At 50.2% G+C, this 27,002-nt stretch overlaps 1 protein-coding gene across 7 annotated transcripts in view; it reads right to left on the bottom strand.

The window, feature by feature from the left end:
* Lmbr1 (limb development membrane protein 1) overlaps positions 1-27,002 on the bottom strand; it is a 123,369-nt gene that overhangs the window by 34,491 nt on the left and 61,876 nt on the right. For 5 of the 7 annotated variants that reach the window (XM_042671589.1, XM_042671585.1, XM_042671584.1 and 2 more), the window contains 4 exons: positions 18,546-18,672; positions 17,884-17,952; positions 17,074-17,138; positions 11,393-11,465 (listed from right to left, as the gene is read on the bottom strand). In XM_042671589.1, coding sequence (XP_042527523.1) covers positions 11,393-11,465; positions 17,074-17,138; positions 17,884-17,952; positions 18,546-18,672 — 334 coding nt within the window. The remainder of the gene's footprint in view (positions 1-11,392; positions 11,466-17,073; positions 17,139-17,883; positions 17,953-18,545; positions 18,673-27,002) is intronic. The other 2 variants (XM_042671586.1, XM_042671587.1) reach the window with 2 other exon arrangements.

A 27,002-nucleotide genomic window follows, 5' to 3' on the forward strand; every position in this document is an offset into this window, starting at 1 on the left:
CTTCCACAGAAAAATCAAGAATGGGTTTTATTGACCTCAATTAAGTCATTCTTTTATTCATCTAAACCAACACACTTTTCAAGATATTACCATACTTTATGACATGGTAATATAATACCTACATAAAAATATTAAGCTTTTTGTAGAGTATTTTCTTATAAATGACCGTAGGAGATGGTGGCTATTGTATAGAATCGTGATGATCTACACACAAACACTGAAACTATGTGGCCTTAAGTTGCACTGGAAAATGAAAATATCCTTAAAACTGTATTATCATTACTTTATTTCAAAATAAATCTAAAATGTTTAATGTCGGCATTGTCTAGTCAATAAGTCAAATTGGTAGACAAACCTGTTTGGACAAGTCATGAAAAATAAAAAGGGATTCTCCAAGAAAACCACAAAGCAGCTCATTTAAGGTCAATTTAACGGTATTATTCTGTTTTTCTTCCAGCCCCGACATAAGATTTCACTACCTCAAAGGAAATTGTAAGAGTATCTATTTGCATTCCCCCCAGGTGATTGGCAGTTCAACACCAATTAGTTCAAAATTACACTGTTACTAGCATGCAATAAAAACAACACCTTTCATCTTTCTTAACAGGGAAGAATACCTTCAGAGCCAATAACTTTGATCAAATAAGTATTTTTGATCCTGCCCCGCCCGTCTCTTTGGATTCAGGAAAACTAATAGCTGAAGGCAAAATTTCCCAGCTTTATTCTTAAGCTGAAAAACTAATGTGGTATTGAAAACATTTTGCTCCCAAGATAACAGAATTTCCCAAACTCCAGCATTTCTCCAGTAATTAACCTGTCCTTCTGCTTCATGAAAAACAGATTCAATGCACGGCAAGACAGCCTTCATGTTAAAAGCCTGTGGTGTCTTCATAGAACCCTGAGCTCAATCTGGTTGCCAACAGCGTGATCCAGTGTGGTCCAGTACTGACCACGGCACTGGACGGGGCCTAAGGGTCATCCAGGGCTGAGGACGGAGACCTGGCTGGACGGGGCCTGAGGGTCACCCAGGGCTGAGGCTGGGGACCTGGCTGGATGGGGCCTGAGGGTCAGCACAGGGCTGAGGACGGAGACCTGGCTAGACGGGGCCTGAGGGTCACCCAGGGCTGAGGACAGAGACCTGGCTGGATGAGGCCTGAGGGTCACCCAGGGCTGAGGACGGAGACCTGGCTGGACAGGGCCTGAGGGTCACCCAGGGCGCTGCTGAGGATGGGGATGTGGCTGGACGGGCCGGAGGGTCAGCAGAGGGCTGAGGACGGGGACGTGGCTGGACGGGCCGGAGGGTCAGCAGAGGGCTGAGGACAGGGACGTGGCTGGACGGGCCGGAGGGTCAGCAGAGGGCTGAGGCTGGGGACCTGGCTGGACAGGCCGGAGGGTCAGCAGAGGGCTGAGGACGGGGACGTGGCTGGACGGGGTGTGTCTTGCTATTCTCCGTCCCTTCACTTTTCAGAACATTGGTGCTCTTAGGAATAATGAATACAGGTTTTAGTGGGAAAGGCTTTGTTCAAAGATTAGAATCAGGCAGGAAAGTAACTGCTACCAAAAAATGAAACACCAACTTTTTATCATGAAGATGAAAATAGTATCCAACAAAACCAAACTATTCAGTTCAAAGGCTACAATATTTTTAAGTAAATTACATGAAAAGAACTGTGGAGGTTTTGAACTTAAATAACAAAAAATAATTTCTATTCATTAGGATACTTCTAAAGTTACCCAGTACACCCATGGGCTATATGCACACTAAGGCTAATTATTTCAATTAATGCCGCTGCATTACTTAAACATTTAAGCATGTTAATGATACATGTATCCTTACTGGGAAGGAGCTACAAAAGATCGTCTACCACGATTAATGTAATGGGACTTTCTGTTGACCCCCACTTCAGGATCCTACAGCAGAAGTGGCAGGAGATTGCTCATCTGTGGGTATAATCGCAGGGAATCACCTCATGCTGCCCCTCAGGTTGGTCTGCTGGCCACGGCCCTGCCTGTCCTTCTCGAAGAGATCCTGTCTTTTATCCTCACCAAATGTTCCTTCCCTTTCCTCTTCAAGTCTATAGTAAAACAACAGCTCTCTGTCCTATGCTCTTTGCACCACTGCCCGCACACCTGCCACACATCTAATAATGTGGGGTCAAGAGCATGGTGTGGAGAGAGCTAACAAAACCCCCAGCTCCTGTGGCGGATGCTTGGGCCGAAGGATGAGGATGTCAGAGAGAAGGTCCTGGCAGCCAGTGAGCGGGTGGCTGGGGGCGGCCTGGGGGCAGCAGGCTCAGCAACCTCGGGTCCGTGCTCACGGCTCACCCATGGGGTAGGAAGTCCCACACCACGAGCTCGGAGGCCAAGATCTGGACGAAAGAGAAGGGAAACTGCACAAACGCTTCACGGGAAGAGGCTCTGCGAGGGGAGCAGTGGGGAGACTGCGGGAGATGCCTCATCTCAGAGACAGACACGTGGAGAACAACTAGGAAGCTACTGCAAAGATTAGCCTCACCACAGAGCAACGGAGCTCAGTCCAGAGGAGGCAGTACGGTGGGGACAGTCAGCTTCCAGGACGCTTCTAAAGTCAGAGCCAGCCGCTCTGCAGAGGGACTGTGAGCGCTCAGCCTGAGCGCTCAGACACTGCCCTGCGGAGGTGAGCTGCAGCAGCAGACGCAGAGCTAGGGAGTCGGGTCTTGGGGTGGCGCTGACACGGTATTTAAGATGCCCACTGAACACCCACAGGGAAAGGCTACTGGCAGCTGGGTCCTGTGCCCGTTAACAGATGGCGTTTAAAAGTGGATGTGGGACGGGACTGCAAACCGGTGAGTGCAAAGAAGCCGAAGGGAAAAGAGATGATGCTGTGAACACAGAGGGAGAAAAACAGCAAAGAGGACCACTAAGTTACTAGGAAAAGCTAGTGGATGTGTGGAACGTTACATTCCTAAAAACAAGGTATGGTTGTACCTCTGAACCCCAGCTATTCAGGAGGTAGAGAAACGTGACCCACGAGACTCTGAAGTTTTATCTACAGATTCAAGGTCCTAGTCACATGCTTGAAGAAGGCCGGCAGTAAGACCAGGAGGGCCTGCAGGGAGAGGAGGAGGTAGTCAGAGCCACAGCCCAGACCAAGTCCACAGGAGTCAGGATAAGGAGCACGGGCACATTCAGGCCCTGATTCCAGTGGCCTGAGTAGATATAAGCTGAGCAGTGGGTGTGGGGGAAATGGGTGGGTAGTAAGGAGAAGCTCCCAGCTAGTGGACTGCTGGATCCCTATGGAGAAGAACTATAGGAAATGGAGGACAGAAATGGAAAACCAGAGCATGGCTGAGGGGTGCCAGAAGCAGCAGCTACTGCTAAGGACAAGCCCAGACCACACAACAGGAAGACAGACCACCAGAAGAGAAGGAGCTGGAGCTTGCAGTGCTCTGGGAAGGCAGTGGGCAGGGAACAAGGCCCCCACCGCAGAGGGAGTCAGAGAGGGATGAGGGAGAGCAGGTCATTAGGAACGGTGGGAAAGAGCACATGGGCTGACGGACAGTGAAAAGGGTGAGGAGTAGGAATGGTGGGGACAGACATGGCCGGGGGACATTAGAGCATGGGGGCCAGAGACGATAATGGGGCGGGGACATTTGGAGTGGAGCACACTGAGGGGCGAAGCGGGGACGGGGGGGGGAGGGGAACAGAGCCACAGTCACAGGAGGAGGGACAGAGCCACAGTCACAGGAGGGGACAGAGCCACAGTCACAGGAGGGGACAGAGCCACAGTCACAGGAGGGGGACAGAGCCACAGTCACAGGAGGGGGACAGAGCCACAGTCACAGGAGGGGGGACAGAGCCACAGCCACAGGAGGGGGACAGAGCCACAGTCACAGGAGGGGGACAGAGCCACAGTCACAGGAGGGGGGACAGAGCCACAGTCACAGGAGGGGGACAGAGCCACAGTCACAGGAGGGGGGGGGGACAGAGCCACAGTCACAGGAGGGGGGGGGAGGGGGGGGGACAGAGCCACAGTCACAGGAGGGGGGACAGAGCCACAGTCACAGGAGGGGGGGGGACAGAGCCACAGTCACAGGAGGGGGGACAGAGCCACAGTCACAGGAGGGGGGACAGAGCCACAGTCACAGGAGGGGGACAGAGCCACAGTCACAGGAGGGGGGGGGACAGAGCCACAGTCACAGGAGGGGGGGGACAGAGCCACAGTCACAGGAGGGGGGACAGAGCCACAGTCACAGGAGGGGGACAGAGCCACAGTCACAGGAGGGGGGGGGACAGAGCCACAGTCACAGGAGGGGGGGAGACAGAGCCACAGTCACAGGAGGGGGACAGAGCCACAGTCACAGGAGGGGGGGACAGAACCACAGTCACAGGAGGGGGGACAGAGCCACAGTCACAGGAGGGGGGGGGACAGAGCCACAGTCACAGGAGGGGGGGGACAGAGCCACAGTCACAGGAGGGGGGACAGAGCCACAGTCACAGGAGGGGGACAGAGCCACAGTCACAGGAGGGGGGGACAGAACCACAGTCACAGGAGGGGGGACAGAGCCACAGTCACAGGAGGGGGGGGGACAGAGCCACAGTCACAGGAGGGGGGGGACAGAGCCACAGTCACAGGAGGGGGGGGGACAGAGCCACAGTCACAGGAGGGGGACAGAGCCACAGTCACAGGAGGGGGGACAGAGCCACAGTCACAGGAGGGGGGACAGAGCCACAGTCACAGGAGGGGGACAGAACCACAGTCACAGGAGGGGGACAGAACCACAGTCACAGGAGGGGGACAGAGCCACAGTCACAGGAGGAGGGGGACAGAGCCACAGTCACAGGAGGGGGGACAGAGCCACAGTCACAGGAGGGGGGACAGAGCCACAGTCACAGGAGGGGGGGAGGGGGAGGGACAGAGCCACAGTCACAGGAGGGGGGGGGACAGAGCCACAGTCACAGGAGGGGGGACAGAGCCACAGTCACAGGAGGGGGACAGAGCCACAGTCACAGGAGGGGGGACAGAGCCACAGTCACAGGAGGGGGGGGGACAGAGCCACAGTCACGGGGGGGGGGGGACAGAGCCACAGTCACAGGAGGGGGGGGACAGAGCCACAGTCACAGGAGGGGGGACAGAGCCACAGTCACAGGAGGGGGGACAGAGCCACAGTCACAGGAGGGGGGGGACAGAGCCACAGTCACAGGAGGGGGGGGACAGAGCCACAGTCACAGGAGGGGGGACAGAGCCACAGTCACAGGAGGGGGGGACAGAGCCACAGTCACAGGAGGGGGGGGGACAGAGCCACAGTCACAGGAGGGGGGGGACAGAGCCACAGTCACAGGAGGGGGGACAGAGCCACAGTCACAGGAGGGGGGGACAGAGCCACAGTCACAGGAGGGGGGGGGACAGAGCCACAGTCACAGGAGGGGGGACAGAGCCACAGTCACAGGAGGGGGGGGACAGAGCCACAGTCACAGGAGGGGGGGACAGAGCCACAGTCACAGGAGGGGGGGGGACAGAGCCACAGTCACAGGAGGGGGGGACAGAGCCACAGTCACAGGAGGGGGGGGACAGAGCCACAGTCACAGGAGGGGGGACAGAGCCACAGTCACAGGAGGGGGGACAGAGCCACAGTCACAGGAGGAGGGGACAGAGCCACAGTCACAGGAGGGGGGGGACAGAGCCACAGTCACAGGAGGGGGGACAGAGCCACAGTCACAGGAGGGGGGGGGACAGAGCCACAGTCACAGGAGGGGGGGGACAGAGCCACAGTCACAGGAGGGGGGACAGAGCCACAGTCACAGGAGGGGGACAGAGCCACAGTCACAGGAGGGGGGGACAGAGCCACAGTCACAGGAGGGGGGGGGACAGAGCCACAGTCACAGGAGGGGGGGGGAGGGGGGGGACAGAGCCACAGTCACAGGAGGGGGGACAGAGCCACAGTCACAGGAGGGGGACAGAGCCACAGTCACAGGAGGGGGGGGGACAGAGCCACAGTCACAGGAGGGGGGGACAGAGCCACAGTCACAGGAGGGGGACAGAGCCACAGTCACAGGAGGGGGGACAGAGCCACAGTCACAGGAGGGGGGACAGAGCCACAGTCACAGGAGGGGGGGGGGACAGAGCCACAGTCACAGGAGGGGGGGGGACAGAGCCACAGTCACAGGAGGGGGGGGAGGGGGGGGGACAGAGCCACAGTCACAGGAGGGGGGGGACAGAGCCACAGTCACAGGAGGGGGGACAGAGCCACAATCACAGGAGGGGGGACAGAGCCACAGTCACAGGAGGGGGACAGAGCCACAGTCACAGGAGGGGGGGGGACAGAGCCACAGTCACAGGAGGGGGGGGGGACAGAGCCACAGTCACAGGAGGGGGGGGACAGAGCCACAGTCACAGGAGGGGGGACAGAGCCACAGTCACAGGAGGGGGACAGAGCCACAGTCACAGGAGGGGGGGGAGGGGGGGGGACAGAGCCACAGTCACAGGAGGGGGGACAGAGCCACAGTCACAGGAGGGGGACAGAGCCACAGTCACAGGAGGGGGGGGACAGAGCCACAGTCACAGGAGGGGGGGACAGAGCCACAGTCACAAGAGGGGGACAGAGCCACAGTCACAGGAGGGGGGACAGAGCCACAGTCACAGGAGGGGGGACAGAGCCACAGTCACAGGAGGGGTACAGAACCACAGTCACAGGAGGGGGACAGAACCACAGTCACAGGAGGGGGACAGAGCCACAGTCACAGGAGGAGGGGGACAGAGCCACAGTCACAGGAGGGGGGACAGAGCCACAGTCACAGGAGGGGGGGACAGAGCCACAGTCACAGGAGGGGGGGGGACAGAGCCACAGTCACAGGAGGGGGGGGAGGGGGGGGGACAGAGCCACAGTCACAGGAGGGGGGGGGACAGAGCCACAGTCACAGGAGGAGGGACAGAGCCACAGTCACAGGAGGGGGGACAGAGCCACAGTCACAGGAGGGGGGACAGAGCCACAGTCACAGGAGGGGGGACAGAGCCACAGTCACAGGAGGGGGGACAGAGCCACAGTCACAGGAGGGGGGACAGAGCCACAGTCACAGGAGGGGGGGACAGAGCCACAGTCACAGGAGGGGGGACAGAGCCACAGTCACAGGAGGGGGGGGACAGAGCCACAGTCACAGGAGGGGGGACAGAGCCACAGTCACAGGAGGGGGGACAGAGCCACAGTCACAGGAGGGGGACAGAGCCACAGTCACAGGAGGGGGGACAGAGCCACAGTCACAGGAGGGGGGGGACAGAGCCACAGTCACAGGAGGGGGGGGGAGGGGGGGGACAGAGCCACAGTCACAGGAGGGGGGACAGAGCCACAGTCACAGGAGGGGGACAGAGCCACAGTCACAGGAGGGGGGACAGAGCCACAGTCACAGGAGGGGGGACAGAGCCACAGTCACAGGAGGGGGGACAGAGCCACAGTCACAGGAGGGGGGGGGACAGAGCCACAGTCACAGGATGGGGGGACAGAACCACAGTCACAGGAGGGGGGGGAGGAGGGGGACAGAGCCACAGTCACAGGAGGGGGGGACAGAGCCACAGTCACAGGAGGGGGGACAGAGCCACAGTCACAGGAGGGGGGGGGACAGAGCCACAGTCACAGGAGGGGGGACAGAGCCACAGTCACAGGAGGGGGACAGAGCCACAGTCACAGGAGGGGGACAGAGCCACAGTCACAGGAGGGGGGACAGAGCCACAGTCACAGGAGGAGGGGGAGGGGGGGCAGGGGGAGGACAGACAAGGGGAAGTGTGCCACTCCAGGAAAGGCACAGAGAAGAACCGTGCTGAAAAGTCCAAGTTTCCTTGAGCAAGAAGGGGAGGCTGAGACTCTGGGTTTTACTGACGGGTTAACTTGGTTTTAAGCAGGCTGGCAGAAGCTGTAGGAGCTAGGGGAAAAGCAGAAGATTCTGGGTCCAAAATGGGCTGGGCAGACACAGGTGCAGGAGGTCTGACTCTTCTGTGCTTAAGAGGAGGCCCGGTGCTCGCAGCAAACGCAGGCACAGGAAGGGGTGGGAGTTCTGCCAGGACACAGGAGTTCTACAGGCCTCTCCCCACCCTACACGTGCCGGTGGAGCACAAAGAACAACAAAAACACCTTCATCAAAGACGGACATCTACAGCTGGTCTTGCTCAGGAGCACACAGAACCCTTGTCCTCTGCTTCTCTTCCTTAAGTGTTTAGGACACCCTCTGTAGGACACAATTATGCTGTAATAGTCCAACCTTTGCTTAATTTTTTAACATATCCTATGAATGAACCACAAAAACACGCAACAGCCCTACACAGACGGCACCACTGAGGGTCAGCTACAAGAGGACAATGGCGGAGTCGGCCAGGCACTCTATGACACAGCTACCCTGGTAATTTTGAAAATTCAACTCCAGGAACAGAACAGCTACCACAACTGATCCTACCTCTAGACAGAAGTGCTTCCCGAACTGGACACAGGTGGTTCACACCTGTGATCCTAGTTACTTAGGAAGCTGAGATCTGAGGAGGATCACAGCTCAAAGTCAGCCTGAGACTCTCCTTTTATCTCCAATTAACCACCAGAAAACCAGAAGTGGAGCTGCTTTTCAAAATGGTAAAGCACTAGCCTTGAGCAAGAGTTCAGGGATAGTGCCCAAGCTGCCTAGAGTTCAAGTCTTACAACTGACCCAAAAAAGTGCTGTTCCCATAGGACAGCACCTCTCACCCCTCTGAAGTGTCATGTTTCTCAGGTAACTGTAAAATGAGCCACACTCCCACACGCTCCATTTTTATTAGCATTAGAACCCTTGACTTCGGTGATAAATTGGCTTTACACACGGTAAAAGAAGCTTTCTTTCTCCCTATTCTATATTTCTTTCAAAAAACAAGATTAAAAATTAAAACCTTTTGTTTCATAAATTAAAATAGAAAATAATTGCTACAACAAAACTCATTTTTGTCAGGTGAAGTGGCTGATGCCTAGAATTCTAGTTAGAATTCTACTACTCAGGAGGCTGAGATTTGAGGATCCCAGTTCAAAGCCAGCCCAAGCAAGAAAGTCTGATACTCTTACCTGCAATTAACCACCAAAAAGCTGGAAGTGAAGCTGTGGCTCAAGTGGTTAGAGCACTGGCCTTGAGCAAAAAAAAAAAAACCCCAAGGACGGAGCCCATGCCTCGAGTTCAAGCCTCAGGACTGGCTTTTCACTGGCATTCACACCAGTAAAATCCAGGGAGGTGCTGCGGCACACTAACATCCTACTTCCACACTTTCTTTTAAAACTAACAAATCACAAAACTTTTTCCTTTTTTCTCCCTGCATGCTTCAATAAATAAACTGTACTGAAACTTAGAACTTTTAATACAAGTTAAGAGCAGCCCATGTGTAAGCTGGGCATACTCTAGGTACCCAGGAGGTAAGAGGACTGTGGTCCAATTCAAGATCTTATCTGAAAAGGAAAGAGCTAGGGTCCAAGGCTGGCTCCAGACAAAAACCCAAAGCTTCATCTGAGAAATAACTAGAACAGAGAAGGACTGGGGTTTGGGCCTAAGGGTTGAGTGCCTTATACCAAGCCCAAGATCCCAAACTCGAAATTTCAGTACTTAAAAGTCAATTCTGACATAAAATCACTTATGTAGCCTATTATTTCTCACCTAAAACAGCTCACAATGACTAACCAGGAGCAAATATCAAAAGCATCATTGAAACAATTCTAGAAACCAACAGGTCAGCCAGAAGGGTCTCAAAGGATGCTTGGCCAACCAAATGGCATAAAATCGCCTTCTCCTTAGCCGTCTCCGCTTCCCTCCCAGGCCTCTGGGAAGGCAGAGCACGGCCGCTCTGTGTCAGCGCTGGCTGTGGGGAGGCAGACCACGGCCGCTCTGTGTCAGCACTGGCTGTGGGGAGGCAGACCATGGCCGCTCTGTGTCAGCGCTGGCTGTGGGGAGGCAGACCATGGCCGCTCTGTGTCAGCGCTGGCTGTGGGGAGCAGAGCACTCTGTGTCAGCGCTGGCTGTGGGAAGGCAGACCATGGCCGCTCTGTGTCAGCGCTGGCTGTGGGGAGCAGACCATGGCCGCTCTGTGTCAGCACTGGCTGTGGGGAGGCAGACCATGGCCGCTCTGTGTCAGCGCTGGCTGTGGGGAGCAGACCATGGCCGCTCTGTGTCAGCGCTGGCTGTGGGGAGCAGACCATGGCCGCTCTGTGTCAGCGCTGGCTGTGGGGAGCAGACCATGGCCGCTCTGTGTCAGCGCTGGCTGTGGGGAGCAGACCATGGCCGCTCTGTGTCAGCGCTGGCTGTGGGGTCTGTCTTCTCACTGAGCTTTGTTCTGTCACATGGATAACCGGATAGCCAGAATTTCCTTCTCAGTGTCTTAGACCCAGGAAGGCTCCCTCCCTGTGTGGCGACACTTGAGAGACGAGCAAGACTTGAGGGCTTTGCTCGTTCTTTGTCCTGCCTGCCTGTACCTGTGCGCATGCTCCTCACGTGCACTCAGGCCGCAACAGCACACTCTGCCGGAAGGGCAGTCAGATTCCCAATCTCTGCAACGCTGGCTGGCTTACTGCGCAATGACACAATTACCCAAAGAAGATAAACTTACTACACTATCTCCAATAAACCCATAAAGCTGAAATGTTGATTCAAGTTTGTAATTCTGAAAGGCAAATACAGCTTTTAATAAAAGATAAAAGACATAGGTAGTTTAAGTCCAAAAGCTGGCCTGCATTAAAGTGTACAATGTCACCAACTAACATTCTCTAGAATACACAGAAATCAAAATGTTTTGACCTGAGAATAAATCTATAAACATTATCAACAAGTTTTGGTTGAAAACTTAAGCTTACTATCTGTAGTTGAAGAAAGTGGGTGTATTTCTTCACATTTACACACTCTTGAATTATGATTGACAATGTAATTAGATATTGATCATCTCATCTTGGTGGTGCACTGTGACTCACAAATATTATTAGATATTGATAATGCGATCTGGGGAGAGGCAGTTCAGATTAAATTATAGAAAATTTTCCTAAACAACATTATTACTCTTCTCTTCATTGGTTCTCCACTAGAGGCCCAATATGAACAGTCACTAAGACTCGGAGGGTCTGCCCTGCTTACTTGGTGGAGAGCTGAGAGCTAGCCACATCCCCAGGCCACGGAGTTCTCCACATCCTCTCTACAGGAGGGGTGAGAAGTGAGGCCAGCTGGATCAGCTGAGGAGCTGTGGGTGGATGTCTGCAGCCCCCAGTGACCACTGCCTGGGGGGCCGGGTGGGGAGGGGGGTCCAGGGTCACTGGCCAGTTGGCCACCGCTCATCTCCATCAGCCTTTTGGTGAGTCCCCGTCCCATGAAGCACCTATTACTCAATTATCTGTCCATTCAACTCAATTGCTATAAAGACACGATACACAAGTACCATGGAGTCGTCTCTGGAGTGCTTCTTCTTCCAGGGTAATAATATAAATTTGCTCATCCAGGTCTTCAAGAATCTAAATTTAAAGATAAAACTACTCAATAATGTAACATTATAAAATCCATACTTACTAAAATGCTTAGGCCTTTGGTCTATTTCTTCCGTTTTTTTGTTTTTTTTGAGGGGAGGGGTTGGCGGGGGGCAGTCCTGGGGCTTGGTGCTATTTATCCCTGAGCTTTTAGCTCAAAGCTGATGCCTTACCACTTAAGCCACAGCTCTACTTCCAGTATTTTGGTGATTAATTGGAGATAAGAGTTCTACAGGCTTTCCTACCTGGGCTGTCTTTGAACCACAATCCTCAGATCTCAAGCCTCCTGAGTAGCTAGGATTACAGGCATGAGCTACAAGCACTCAGCTGGTCTATTATTGTATATAATGTATTCATTCAAATAACAAAAACGCCCCCAAAAGTCTCTAAATTCCTTTTTTTACATACTTAATATATTTATGCATTTTAGTATCTAAATATATCAAAACTTCACTGAAAAATAGACATACTTAAATTGGATAGTTTTAGAGTTTAAAGGATTACACTAAGAATTCTGCGAAGTCCCAATGGCAAACAAGAGCATGAATTGAGACCCTAGAGATGGTGTGTGTGTGTGTGTGTGTGTGTGTGTGTGTGTGTGTGTGTGTGTGTGTGTGTGTGTGTGTGTGTGTGTGTGTGTGTGTGTGTGTGCGCGCGCGCGCACACATGCGCATGAGCATCCCCAAGCCACTATTTTAGAACTAGAAGGAATAGGTCAACTAGGCCAACATTTGTTTTTCCATTTATATTTACCAACATAATGTCTAAAACAAGAAATCTATACAGTACATTAGAGGTATGTAGAACATCCCATTTATGTCATCTTCATACACAACATTTTACTACTCCAATATGTCTTTCTTTCATGAGTATCCAAAACTGGTATTATAAAAATTATCCCACACTAGGAAATGATGGGTTTACAGATAAGCCTCTCATCACAGAAACAGAAACAAAAAAAGAAAAAACACAAGAAACCTCACTAGAGCTGGGAAGGTGGCTCAGTGGTAGAGCGCTTGCATGAGGCCCTGGGTTCGATTCCTCAGCACCACACAAGCAGAAAAAAACTGTAAGTGGCACTGTGACTCAAATGGTAGAGTGCTAGCCTTGAGCTGAAGAGCTAAGGGACAGCGCCCAGGCCCAGAGTTCAGCCCCCATGACCAACAAAAAAAAAAAAAAAAGAAAGAAAGAAAGAAAGAAAGAGAGAAAGAAACTTCACTAATCAATCACCAAATAAAGGTACGGTATTATCTACTCTGTCTTCAAAACTGATCAAATCTAAAATGTGTCTAATTCTATTTTTGCCATCATAGCTATTCTTCAGTGAGATTCTACCTTCCTACCTCTAGGGAAAACATCAAAGAAGCCCAGAGCCGACACTAACGTTCTCTATCATCCAAACCCAAACTTCCAGCAAAATAAATCACGTGGGATTGGTAGGCTAAGGACAAGGTCCCTGGGTCTGAGCACCCTATCAGCCCAGATCGCACAGTCCTCATCTGGAAACGTGTGTGAAACAGCTCACTAACTCCAGTTTCTCCACAAGTGTGCATGGTCCCGGCGGCCTACCCCTGAACTAACCACTGAGTAGACAAACCATCACCTCTACCTCAGAAAGCCTAAACAGACAAAAGACTAGTTTGCATGAGTGATGGAATGGAAGGAGGGGGACGCAGGCAGCTAAGCTGCGAAGAGTGATGCGTGTGGGAATGTGTCGTGGGCCCAACGTACCAAGAGCTGACAGGACCAAGGGCAGCGGAGGAGGAAACGTGCGCATTACCCGACTTATCTAACTGTACCCCTCTGAGCATCGCCATTACAGTAACTGTGTGGAAAAGGGGCAACGAATGGGGAGGTGAGCCGGAGGCGCCCGGACGCGCGGTGTCACGCGAGCCCCCCAGCCACGCTCCTCCTCCTGTCCTACCACAGAACTGGAATGGCCTTTTTCAAAGATTTAGGTCTGACATGTAAAAAACTCGTCTTTACATTGCTGTTCAGTGTTTAACGAGATACTTGTTTCCACAGCTGACGAGAGGCCAGTGAGGCACCCGGACGCGTCTCCCCTGCAGCCTACCCTCCATCACCGTCCAGGCCGCGCTCCCCCGCCGCGGCTGACGCGGCTAAGATCCAGAGAATACTGTCCTTGACCTCAAAGCGCAGCAGGAAAGGTAAGGCGAATTCAAAAGACAACTCCAGGATTAAAACAAATGTCAAGCAGAGGCTAAAGTAAAAGGTTACAAAAGGTCAGAGAAACAAAGATGATTTCCAGTGAGGAAAAGTCTTGTCCAGCATTCTTGCTAGGCCAACTTAGCAAGAGGAAGAGAGCCCGGCAAAAGCACAGGTGAGCGGCGGGACCGAGTGGTCCAGGCCCCGGGCTGCAGGTACGCGCCTCCGAGCCGCCCGGCCGCGCACCGCGCAGGCAGCTCCGACTCCCTACACCAGCTCAGCTGGGAATGAGGGAGCATGACGGGCGCGGGATGAACCGCGTCAGACACAGGGCTCACGGCCGTGAACACCTGATCACCCCACGTGCCCACTGCTTCCATGTGTCAGGAACAAGACACCGCACAAGCATGACTAAGACTTTGAGGACACTGTTACTAAGACCACCAGTTGGGGGAAGTTAGGCTAGGGTTCTACGTAGGCTGAGTCTGCAGCTCCTGTGGGGCATCCATCAGCACTTGAAGGTAGTGCTCCCTGTTGCCACTGTCTTCTCCTCATTTACATTAGACATGCAAGGCTGGCGGGAGCAGCAGGAGCAGGCCAGAACATTAACAGAACTTTACACCAAAAACGGAACCGCCAGCAACGGCAGCCTGGCCCGCCGGAGCCCAGCTCACCTCCGAGCCACGCCTTGAGCCCTAGATCTTTCTTTTTTAAGTTGTCATAGATTAAAAGTTCCAACAGAGACCAGCTTTTACAAACAAAAGCAAATCAAAACTAGCATTTCCCTCAATGAGCTCACAACAGAGAGACAGAACTCAACGCCTCCACCTGGAGCAGGGCACACAGGGACCCCAGGGGACGCCCAAGTGGGGTTCCAAGAGGCTACGGGGGCTGAAGCAGGAAGGGGGCCTGAGGAGCCCGAGCACAGCAACCCAGCTGGGGAAGCAGGAAGGGCACTGTGGATGGCAGGGGAGCAGACAGGCACGGGACGGGCCCCATGGAGGGCAGGGCGTGGACGGGCACGGGACGGGCCCCATGGAGGGCAGGGCGTGGACGGGCACGGGACGGGCACGGGACGGGCCCCATGGAGGGCAGGGGCGTGGACGGGCCCCATGGAGGGCAGGGGCATGGACGGGCCCCATGGAGGGCAGGGGCGTGGATGGGCCCCATGGAGGGCAGGGGCGTGGACGGGCACGGGACGGGCCCCATGGAGGGCAGGGGCGTGGACGGGCACAGGACGGGCCCCATGAAGGGCAGGGGCGTGGACGGGCATGGGACGGGCCCCATGGAGGGCAGGGGCGTGGACGGGCATGGGACGGGCCCCATGGAGGGCAGGGGCATGGATGGGCACGGGACGGGCCCCATGGAGGGCAGGGGCGTGGACGGGCACGGGACGGGCCCCATGGAGGGCAGGGGCGTGGACGGGCACGGGACGGGCCCCATGGAGGGCAGGGGCGTGGACGGGCACGGGATGGGCCCCATGGAGGGCAGGGGCGTGGACAGGCACAGGACGGGCATGGGACTGGCCCCATGGAGGGCAGGGGCGTGGACGGGCACAGGACAGGCATGGGACAGGCCCCATGGAGGGCAGGGGCGTGGACGGGCACAGGACGGGCATGGGACGGGCCCCATGGAGGGCAGGGGCGTGGACGGGCACGGGACGGGCATGGGACGGGCCCCATGGAGGGCAGGGGCGTGGACGGGCACGGGACCGGCGGCAGAAACCCACATTAACTAAGTGGCGTAGGTGTGAACTTGCTGGCAGTGAAACCCACAAAAATAATTTAAATGGCTCACTCCTTAGTTGTAACTGAAGTATCATTTTTACATGGCTCACTCCTCAGTTGTAACTGAAACATCATTTTATATTACTGAACACCTGACAAAATAGTTAATGACCAAAGGAATTAGTATTACTACCAACTGAAAACTATTTTAAAAATTGACTCCAGCTAGGCACCAATGGCTCACACATGGAATCCTTGGGAGGCTGCATGGACGGCAGTTCAAAGAAGTCTGTGAGATGCTTATCTCTAATTAACCACCAAAACGCGGAAAGAGAAGCTGTGGCTCAAGTGGTAGAGCACTAAAGCCTTGAGTAAAAAAGTTGAGGGACGATGCCCAGCCCTGAATTCACACCCCAGGCCCAGAAGAAAAAAGAAAGGTAAAAAGAATATGTATGTCTGAGATTAAAGGCAAAGTATAACTCAATGAATCGACATAATACATAAAATTTCAGAAACATAATTGTTAAAAATCAGACCATATGTATGGCCGGTTTGTTTCTGAACTATAATCTTGCTCTCTAAGGCCCATCAGGTGGACCTCAAACCCATGAGTCTCCTGCCATAGCTTCCCCGGTGCTGGAAGACAGGTAGCAACGTAACTACATGATTGACTTTGTGACCTAATCAAATTACTCTTTAACATAGTGCAATGAAGACTATAAACATTTGCATATTTTGTGTTAAAATTTGTGAGTCAAATTTTTATCTAAGTGCCAGAAATTAGTATTTTTAAAAGTAATACCAAATTCAGTTTTCAAAGATAAAAATTATTTTTTAAAAATAGTAAAAGTGGTAGAGCACCTGCCTTGAGCAGAAGCAGCTCAGGGACAGCGCCCAGGCCCTGATTTCAAGCCCGAGGACAAGAAAGAAAGAAAGAAAGAGAGAAAGAGAGAAGAGAGAGAGAAAGAGAGAGAGAAAGAGAGAGAAAAGAGAGAGAGAAAGAGAGAGAGAGAGAAAGCGAGAGAGAGACAGAAAGAGAGAGAGAGAAAGAGAGAGGGAGAGAGGGAGAGGGAGAGGGAGAGGGAGAGGGAGAGAGGGAGAGGGAGAGGGAGAGGGAGAGGGGAGGGAGAGGGGAGGGGAGGGAAGGGAAGGGAGGGAGGGAGGGAGGGAGGGAGGGAGGGAGGGAGGGAGGGAAGAAATAGTTCTTAAATAATAATAATGTAGCCGGCTGGAGCTCAAGGCCGTGGTCCTGGCTGCTGGGAAAGCCAGGACCAGGCTCCGCATCGAGGCCAGCCTTACATAAAGGATTCACAGCCTGTCTCACGTATTTGTGAGACAGACACGTATTTGTGTCTGTCATCCTCGCAGCACGGGAGGCACTGGCTCCACAGCAAGACCCCCAGCTCTAGGCTGGGCAAAGCAGACTGGAGAAAGGCTCGGGTGGTGAGGTGCCTGCAGCATGAGCAGGAGGCCTCGCGCACCACCCCAGCACTGCCAAAATGCACAGCAAAACGTGCTGGTGATACAGTCCATGATAACATAAAAACAACAGTGAAGTTTAATCACTATTATTTACGCAATAAGCCGGCAAAAAGCTGCTCATTCTGTTTCTAAATGGTAACTCACAATATATAGGATGTTTCTAAGTAATTTTATAAACACCTTTATCAAATACACTAATTAATTTCTAAAGAAATACTTACAGTTGGCTTCACCAGCAACTGCCCCATCACGGTGAACATGCGGGACAGACCGACCGGTGTGCACACTGCGGAGAGGAGAGAGAGGATGACCAGCAGGCCAGGACTCCTGGAGGCAGCCTGCCATCACAGAGACTAAATACACTCTAAACACACCCCTGTCTCCCATTCCGTGCTTAGTCGGAGCATTCTTCAACTCAGCAATAAAGTGGCAACAGGGGAGCAGAGGGGCCTTACTACCCCAGTCACGCGGGGGGGGGGGGGGGGGGGGGGGGGGACATTAAATTCCATATCCTAGCGGACTGGAGAAATCAGGAAACGGTGTAAGTATCAACTCCAGCCATGAATCCTTTGGAGCTACTCATAACAACTTACAATCTCTCTGAGTTAAGACGTGACACCTGAAGTAAAACCAAACAGATTTTAAAAGAAAGATCACCAATTCACCACACAGAACTGTTCTGTTTCTGTTTAAAAACATACAATGGGGGAAGGACAAGAAGCTATAATGGAGGAGGGAAAAGAAGAGGAGCACATGTAATCACTGAGTGTGTGTGTGTCTGTGTGTCTGTCTGTGTGTGTGTGTCTGTGTGTCTGTCTGTGTGTGTGTGTCTACAACCCAGTGGGATAAGGCTGTCCTGGGAGAAACTCAAAACTGATTATTTCAGCGGCCTGATTATTTATCCTGCATAGTAACAAAAGCTACAGCCAACTCAGTAATATTGACAATGGTCAAGAAATCTTGGTAGAAAACATCGCATAACTTTTCAGAATACATACTTTCTATCAATAGTAAGTCAGAAAAATACTTACAGAGGAGTAACAAACATCCCATCAATGATATACAGGAATATAAATAGGGTAGGTAGAACTCCCAGAGATCTATGAAAAAATGTAAATGCATTTTAATAAACCTAAAATGTTGCACATTTCAGCCATGTTTTATCTTAATAAACTAGATTTAAACATATAATAAACACTGTAATGGTTAGTGTGTACTAAACTACGAAATTTCTAGATTGTGGGATAAATAGAAAATACTCATTTGTAAAATCTCTTTCAAAGGAGAAGAAAAAAGGCTTCCATAGACTTTGAAGAATAAAACCAATTATTTGACTGAGAAAAATGTGTGCTGTTCCAGCAGTTCTTTGTTGGTTGCAGGGCTTGGACTCAGGGCCTGGGCGCTGTCCCTCAGCTCTTCAACTCAAGGCTAGCGCTCTACCACTTGACCACAGCACCACTTCCAGTTTTTGAGTAGTTAACTGGAGAACAGAGTCTCGTGGGGATGTTTGTGCCCTGGCTGGCTTCCAACTGTGATGCTCAGACCTCGGCCTCCTGAGTAGCTGGGGTTACAGGCGAGCCTGGCTTTGTTTCTTTTCTAAAGTGTACCTAAAGGCTTCACTTAGCCTAGAAGGTTGACTACATGAGGAACTTTCAGGTGCTCCTCGTGTCTGGTGCAGCCCAGACGCCCGTACCGTACAAGGACTCCATGCTGGCCGCGTCCTGGTCGAGGAGCGCCGACGCCACCCACACCATCCCCAGGGTCAGCAGCGCGAGCAGCAGCAGCATGACCAGGGTCTCCAGAACACGGGCTCGGATCCCCTGAAAGACGCAACACACAGACCTTTAAGTTATTGTACTCATGCTTTTGTCTCTATGAAAGCACAAGTAATACTTAGGGAGGGAAAGAAATTTGTGTTCATACTTATTAAATTTATATTATGTTTAGTACATGTCCATTGATGTTTACTGGGAAAAACACTAAATGCTGACAATTGATAATGTTTGGGATTGGGGGGGGAGTTTGGGGGAGGGGTTGGTTTTTGGTGCTGTTCTTGGAGCTTGAACTCAGGGCCTGAGTACTGTCCCTGAGCTTTTTGGCTCAAAGCTAGCACTCTACCACTTGAGTCACGGATCCGCTTCTGGCTTTTTTGGTAATTAACTGGAGATAAAAGTCTCGTCAATTTTTCCACCTGGGCTTTACAATCATCATCCTCAGATCTCAGCCTCCTGAGTAGCTAGCTAGCTAGGAGCCATCAACACTTGACTAGACTGATTTTTCAAAGCATGAAAAATACTATAAAATTTAGATTAAAGCTGAGCACCAGTGGCTCACACACACAAAGCTGGAAGTGGAGCTGTGGCTCAAGTGGTAGAATGCTAGACTTGAGGAAAAACATCAGGGGCAGCACCCAGGCCCTGAGTTCAAACCCCAGGACCAGCACAAAAAAAAATTTTAACTTGGATTAAAGTCTATTATCTATACAGACATTTGACTGAACCATTTTTAACAATCGCCTTTCTAACACTTTCCACAAACAAAGCAGATCCCCAAACTTCTACCTAAGATATGTGGCTACTCTAGCACTGTCGCCCTAATCCTGACCGGGTGCCCCTCCTCCTCTACCCCACCAACCAGGCACAAAGCATCCGAAACCTCAGGGTGGGCTCCAGGCTCAGCTCAGCCTCGAGAGCCCTCTAGTGTGCAGCTGAAGAACTGTTACTGGAATCCAGTAACTCCAGGGACATTCTAGAAATGATACATAATTCCTTTTCTTATTAGAAATTTTATTAATTCTTGAGACTGGAATGTAGCAAGAAATAATCATATGCAGTTTTAAAGTTTAAATTCTGACCTCACTGCAACTTAGAAGCCAGACTTAAAACTGGAAACCCGTTCAACAAGGCAAAAACAAAAACTTCCTTACACTGAAAATTCACCAGATGACATTTTTCTGTACCTAAATTTAAATTTGGGGGGGGGGGGGGGTCCGGTCATGGGGCCTGAACTCTGGGCCTGGGCGCTGTCCCTCAGCTCTTCAGCTCAAGGCTAGCGCTCTACCACTAGAGCCACAGCGCCACTTCCAGCTTTTTTTTTTTTCCTGCTTATGTGGTGCTGAGGAATCGAACCCAGGGCCTCATGCATGCAAGGCAAGCACTCTACCACTGAGCTACCTTCCCAGGCCTAAATTTAAATATTTATACTGATATCTCAGACCTACAACAGCTAACTACAAAAAGAATATAAATATATTCATATTTCTCGATAAATCATGTCATCTTTCATACCACATTTTAAAAGTCTCAGGTAGATTGTAAAGATTCAAAACACTTCAATTTTGCTGAATATTCCCATCTAATATCTGAATTACAGGAATAGAATCATAACACAGTCTTTCAGATTTGATACAGAGAAGAAATAGTCCTACAACCATCAAAAAACTTAGCCCGACATAATGATGTGAGGTCACTTTGGTAGCTTTTCCTCAGTAATATTACAGTCGTGCCATATGCGGCCATAGCTGAAAACACATACTCAAGTGCATTAGCCAGCATGAAGGGACCAGCAGAGGAGCACAGGGAGGCAGAAAGATTAGACTGGAGTCTTAACAAATGAAGTCTAATGGCAAGCAGTGAGATTCAAGTGAGAAGCAAAACAGTCATAAAACACACCATGACCAAAGACTCAACCATCAACTATACTGCGGCTCAGCACTCCATGACCAAATACTCCACAACCAAACACTCCATGAATAAATACTCCAAGAACAAACACTCCATGAATAAATACTCTATGACCAAACATTCCATGAACAAATACTCTATGACCAAACACTCCATGAACAAATATTCCATGACCAAACACTCTATGACCAAATACTCTATGACCAAACACTCCATGACCAAATACTCTATGACCAAACACTTCACGAACAAATACTCTATAACCAAACACACCATGAACAAATATTCTATGACCAAACATTTCATGACCAAACACTCCATGACCAAACACTCCATGAACAAACACTCCATGAACAAATACTCCATGAACAAATACTCTATGACCAAACATGAACAAATACTCTATGACCAAACACTCCATGAACAAACACTCCATGAACAAATACTCTATGACCAAACATGAACAAATACTCCATGAACAAATACTCTATGACCAAACACTGCATGAACAAATACTCCATGAACAAACACTCTATGACCAAACACTCCATGACCAAATACTCTATGATGAAACACTCCATGAATGAATACTCCATGATCAAATACTAAAGAATACTCCATGACAAACATTCTATGACAATACACTCCATGAACAAATATTCTATGACCAAACACTCCATGAACAAATACTCTATGACCAAACACACCATGAACAAATACACTATAACCAAACACTTCATGACCAAACACTCCATGAGCAAATACTCTATGACCAAACACTCCATGAATAAACACTCCATGAAAAAAAACTATAACCAAATGCTCTATGATCAAATACTCTATGTCCAAATATTCTATGACCAAATACTCCAAGAACAAATATTCTATGACCAAATACTCCATGAACAAACACTCTATGACCAAACACTCCATGAACAAATACTCATGACCAAATACTCTACGACGATACACTCCAGGAACAAAAACTCCATGAACAAACACTCTATGACAAATCACTCAGTGAACAAATATTCCATGACCAAACACTCCATGAACAAATACTCATGACCAAACACTCTATGATGATATACTCCATAAAAAATACGCTATGATCAAATACTGTATGACCAAACACTCCATGAACAAATACTCTATGACCAAACACTCCAAGAACAAATATTCTATGACCAAATAATCTACAACTCAACACTCCATGAACAAACACTCTATGACCAAACATCCTATAACCAGAGAGGCATTCTATGACCATACATACTATGATCAAACATGCTTTGACTACTCTATGAAGGCTCTATGACTAAGTACAGCATGATCAAGCACTCTATGACTAAACAAACAACACTATGACCAAACACAGTGACCAAGTAGGTGATGACCAAATACCCTGTGACCAGAGATACACTTACTACTTCGTCTGACAACCTTCAACCTACTAGGGTACCAAAACATGACCACTTTTCTTTTTTTAATTCTTTCGTTATTATAAAGGAGGTGTACAGAGTGGTTACTTTCATAAGCCAAGGAAAGAGTGCATTTCTTTTTGGACAATGTCACCGCTTCCCTCACACTGTCTCAGTTTTTCCCTCCCATCCCCACTCGCAAGTTGTATAGTTTGTTTTCAACATAGTGTCTAGTGAGTACCACTGCTGCTTTTGTTCACCTTTGTCCCTCCATTTCTGTGTCCCTCCTTACTCTCCCAAAGAGAGAGAAACAAACAGGACAAAAAGAAAAGAAATAAGAAACAGCAACGAAGAAAAAAATGCCTCGTTTCCGTTTCCTGGCGTTTGTTTCAGTATCATTTCCTATGTCAGATGCACACGGCCGCCGTGCCTTTGAGCTCCTCTCCTGAGAGTGTCCGTTGATGACCACCTATCAAGGATGACTTTGCCCCTCCTCCTTTCCCTTTCTCTTTCTCACCCAGTCTTTCCATGATACATGAAGAATGCCTAGAAAACAGAACAGAAGAGGGGGGCGTGCAGCGGGGGTGTGGCGCGCTCTCCTAGCTTCTCTGCCAAGCTCTGGCTAGCTTCTAGTAGCCAGGTGGACTCCAAACCTCATAACTCATGTGTTCGAGTCAGGAAGGGTGAGCTACACGGTATAATGGCGTGGTAGTATAACATAAACACCAAACGGCGAGGTTCCTGGGAACCTTTTGAAAAACTATAATAAAACCCCGGGGCAGGCGCAGGCGGCGCTGAGGACAGCGCTGAGGACAGCGCTGAGGACAGCGCTGGGCAGCTGGCGGCGGCTGCGCCTGCCTCTCCTCCACGTGCTTCTCTACAAGCATGAAAACTTTACCAAGGAAGAACCCAGCCAAACACTGGACAGCACCGTGCAGTGAGTCGGCGGGGGTCACTGACCGTGTCCGCTCTCCTCCTCCCCTCTCCTGGTGAGAGGCCGGCATTGGCAAGGAGCCAAACCTGACCAGCAGGGCTTCTTGGTCCTCTTCACCCTCCCACCCCATGCCTAACTGCGGGGTCTGGGACAGGGTCCCCACTCCCTCCTCCCCTGTAAAGAGATTTAGCCTGCTGCTGTGGGCAGACGCTGGGGAAGACACTGCTCCCTCTGGAAAATAGCGTTTTGTTCCCAGGCATAAAGCAGCAGGAAGAGCAAGTACAAGTTCCCAGTCCTGGAGGATACATGCCCTGTGCGTGGGGAAATTCCCACTTTCACAGCACACAGTAACAATCAGCCGCAGCCCACAGAGGGACTGGTAAGAGGCAGACAGGGCCTCAATCTGAGGGTGCCCAGCAAAGGCAGGCGGGTGGGCGGGCAGGGACCCGGCAGACAGTCCCCCCAAACACACCTCCCATCATGGGAAAATATTAACAAGGCAACAAAGAAGATGAAAACAATTAACAAGGCAGAGGTAAAAATTTAATTAAGTAATGACTTATAGGGAATATATATCCATTTCAATTACTCAAAGAAAATTTACAAAAATAGAGCCAAGCACTAGTGGTGCTGAGATCTGAGATTTGCAGTTTAAAGCCAGCAGAAGCAGGGCTGATTATCGTGATTGTCTCTATTCACCAAAAGACCAGAAACAGAGCTATGCTCCAGGGGTAGAGGACCAGCCTTAAAAAGCTAAGGGATGACCACCAGGCCCCTAAGTTCAAGCCCTAATGCCAGCACACACACACACACACACACACATACACACATGCACATACACACATACATACGCGCGCACACACATACATACGCACACACACACACACACACGCACATACACACATACATACGCACGCACACACACACACACACACACACGAATTAAAAATTACGTTACAAGAATGTATCTAAGACAGCTAGACACTGGTGGCTCACACCTGTCATCCTAGCTACTCAGGAGGCTGAGATCTGAGGATCATGGTTCCAAGCCAGCCTGGGCAGGAAAAGTCCATGAGATTCTTATCTCCAATTAATCACAGAAGAAACTGGAAGTGGCACTGTGGCTCAAGTAGCAGAGCGCTAGCCTTGAGCAAAAAGATCTCAGGGACGGTGCCCAGGCCCAGAACTGGCAAAATAATTTTTTTTTAAACTCGAAGAAAAACATCCATCAAATTCCAAACTACAAATGTTCCATATCTGTACATCAGATGCCATCTAACTCAAGGAACAGACGTGAGGGCGGCTCCCGAGACCTGACCATCTAGTGATACTGTAGCTGCTTCAGGTGGTAGAAGCTCTCCACATACAAGGTTCAATCCCAGGACCAGCACCAGAAATAATAATAAATTATTCAATTTAAACTCTTATAAATAAACTGTCACACTCAATGTTACAAATAAATTATAAGGGTAATACTACGCTTACAAAAAGGGCTGCAAGCTGCCAAAATTATTTACTATAATTTCTGCCTGTCCAGTCCAATGTTGACATTGTAAGAAGTGTTAGGCTGACTTAATCTACTGAGAAGCTGAAACAGCGCATTTTCCTGTTTACATTTTGTTTTTTATGATTAAATATGAAAATCAACCCAATCTGAAATCAATTATTGTATTCATAAACTTTAGGTCAACAAATAGAAAAAGATGATATGCTCATTAAATGCAATGTGGTAGGTTTTTACCTTCAAAAACTTTAATACAGAGAAGTAGATAATGGGACTATAAATAATCAGGCTTCATTGATTAACTCAGCCAGGAGTGATTAACACAAATGCCCCAAACCTATAAACTGGTATCACCAACTCTTCTAAGATCATAAAAATAAAGCGAGCCTCCAGGCTTTGTGGCTTCTGTACGCGAAGTAATGAAAAGCCAGAGAGCCCCGAGGAAGGGAGCCTGCCCACCTCTTCCGAGAGAGACCAGCAGAGGAGGGAGCCGGCCAGGCTCCAGCACTGCCACAGGTCAGGAGACCACATGGAAGTGCCCTGACCACAGCGGAGCTCCACGTCCCAGGCTGCGCCAGCCGGGCACAGTCGGGTGCTCCAAGGCAATGCTGCGTATTACTAGGTGTTCAGAACTTCATGGCATTTTTATGCCCAAAGTCACTTCGATAAGTTTTCTTCCCCTCTATTAAAATCTCAGTACAGTAAGTACTTAGGATACTATTTTTAAACACCATTGAGTAAGCCCTTTCTTTCCACCAATGAAATGCTGTATTGTTCTTAAGAAAGCCAGGCCACATATTTTAGGACATCAGTTTCATACTAGTATTATTCCAAAAATCACCATGACCTCAAAATCATCAGTTAAATTAGATGAAATAGGCTAGTGTGGACTAAACAGATGCAACACAAGATTTATTTTAGATCTAAGTGAGTCCTGAGCACTGAAATGTTCTAGTTGCTCCTTGGAACTTTCATGCTGGTCAATGACACACTTCTTAACTGCTCTACACTGAGCCTCAGTGAAGTGAACATTACCATGTACTGCACAAGAGCACTATACAGAAATTGGTATGTTCTGTGGTGATGAACATTTAAGCAAGACTGGATGTACTATCCTTCTGGACAGGACGGAAACAGCTCTTCAGTTGCAAAACTTCTATGTGAGACATTCAAAATAAATATCAAGTAACCAAGCGTCTGAGTAGCGTAACGACCGCACCAGACATGTGCACAACCACTGGGGAGTGTCAGGAGCACCGATACAGAACCAGAGGAAGCGCAGATGACTGGCCGTGTTTCAGCCACAGAACAACTCCAACCCAGCATCTCTACAGTACCAAATATTTCCTTCCTTCTCTAAAGCAATCACTCAAGTATATGCAAATGAGCTTTGAGTCTATGTTCAAGAAAATAGAACTGTAAAGTTTTAAGTTCTATAGTGAAATAGTGAATATTTTGTATATTAAGATGCTATTTTAGAAACATATTTCAGAAACATGTATACTTTGACATTGTCCTACATAAGACAGAAAAACTAAAGCTGTTAGATATCACAACTACTAAAACTTGGTAAGAAGTATTACATGTAAGCTAAAATAAAAATACTAATATTGCTAGTTCATCAAACTAAGATGCTCATTGTATTAGAATTTGTAAGCAGAAATGTCCGTGGTATGAGACAAACAAAAGTCCCCCAAACTATAGGTTTAAAAATATAAATAACTGAATTGTAAAAATTCTTAAATCCTAAATTTGGAGGAAAACCTTCCTCATATGCTACATCCCCTCAAAACAATTTGCCAGCCAGCCAGGCTTTTTCTTCTGGTCTGTTGTAATAGTTCTTTAGTCAAAGGTTTCATGTTGAGAAAGAAGGGGCTGGCCACCGCTGCGGGCTGCGCTCACGGCCTTTCACAGTGAGCCAGAGCGGCTCTGCTGCGCACGAGGAGCTTCACAGGGAAGAGCGGAGCCGGCAGCCGCAGTGGACCCTGACCTGGCAGGTTCACAGTGAAGAGCGGAGGGCTCACGGCCTTTCACAGTGAGCCAGAGCGGCTCTGCTGTGCACGAGAGGTTCACAGTGAGGAGCGGAGCGCTCACGGCCTTTCACAGTGAGCCAGAGCGGCTCTGCTGAGCACGAGAGGTTCACAGTGAGGAGCAGAGCACTCATGGCCTTTCGCAGTGAGCCAGAGTGGCTCTGCTGCGCACGAGAGGTTCACAGTGAGGAGCAGAGCATTCATGGCCTTTCACAGTGAGCCAGAGCGGCTCTGCTGCACACGAGGAGCTTCACAGGGAAGAGCGGAGCCGGCAGCCGCAGTGGACCCTGACCTGGCAGGTTCACAGTGAAGAGCAGAACGTTCACAGCTTTTCACAGTGAGCCAGAGCGGCTCTGCTGTGCACGAGAGGTTCACAGTGAGGAGCGGAGCGCTCACGGCCTTTCACAGTGAGCCAGAGCGGCTCTGCTGCGCACGAGGTTCACAGTGAGGAGCGGAGCACTCACGGCCTTTCACAGTGAGCCAGAGCGGCTCTGCTGTGCACGAGAGGTTCACAGTGAGGAGCGGAGCACTCACAGCTTTTCACAGTGAGCCAGAGCAGCTCTGCTGCGCACGAGAGG

This window comes from Dipodomys spectabilis, unplaced genomic scaffold, assembly GCF_019054845.1.
Source record: "Dipodomys spectabilis isolate Male_0828 unplaced genomic scaffold, ASM1905484v1 ptg000646l, whole genome shotgun sequence".
Lineage (NCBI taxonomy): Eukaryota > Metazoa > Chordata > Mammalia > Rodentia > Heteromyidae > Dipodomys > Dipodomys spectabilis.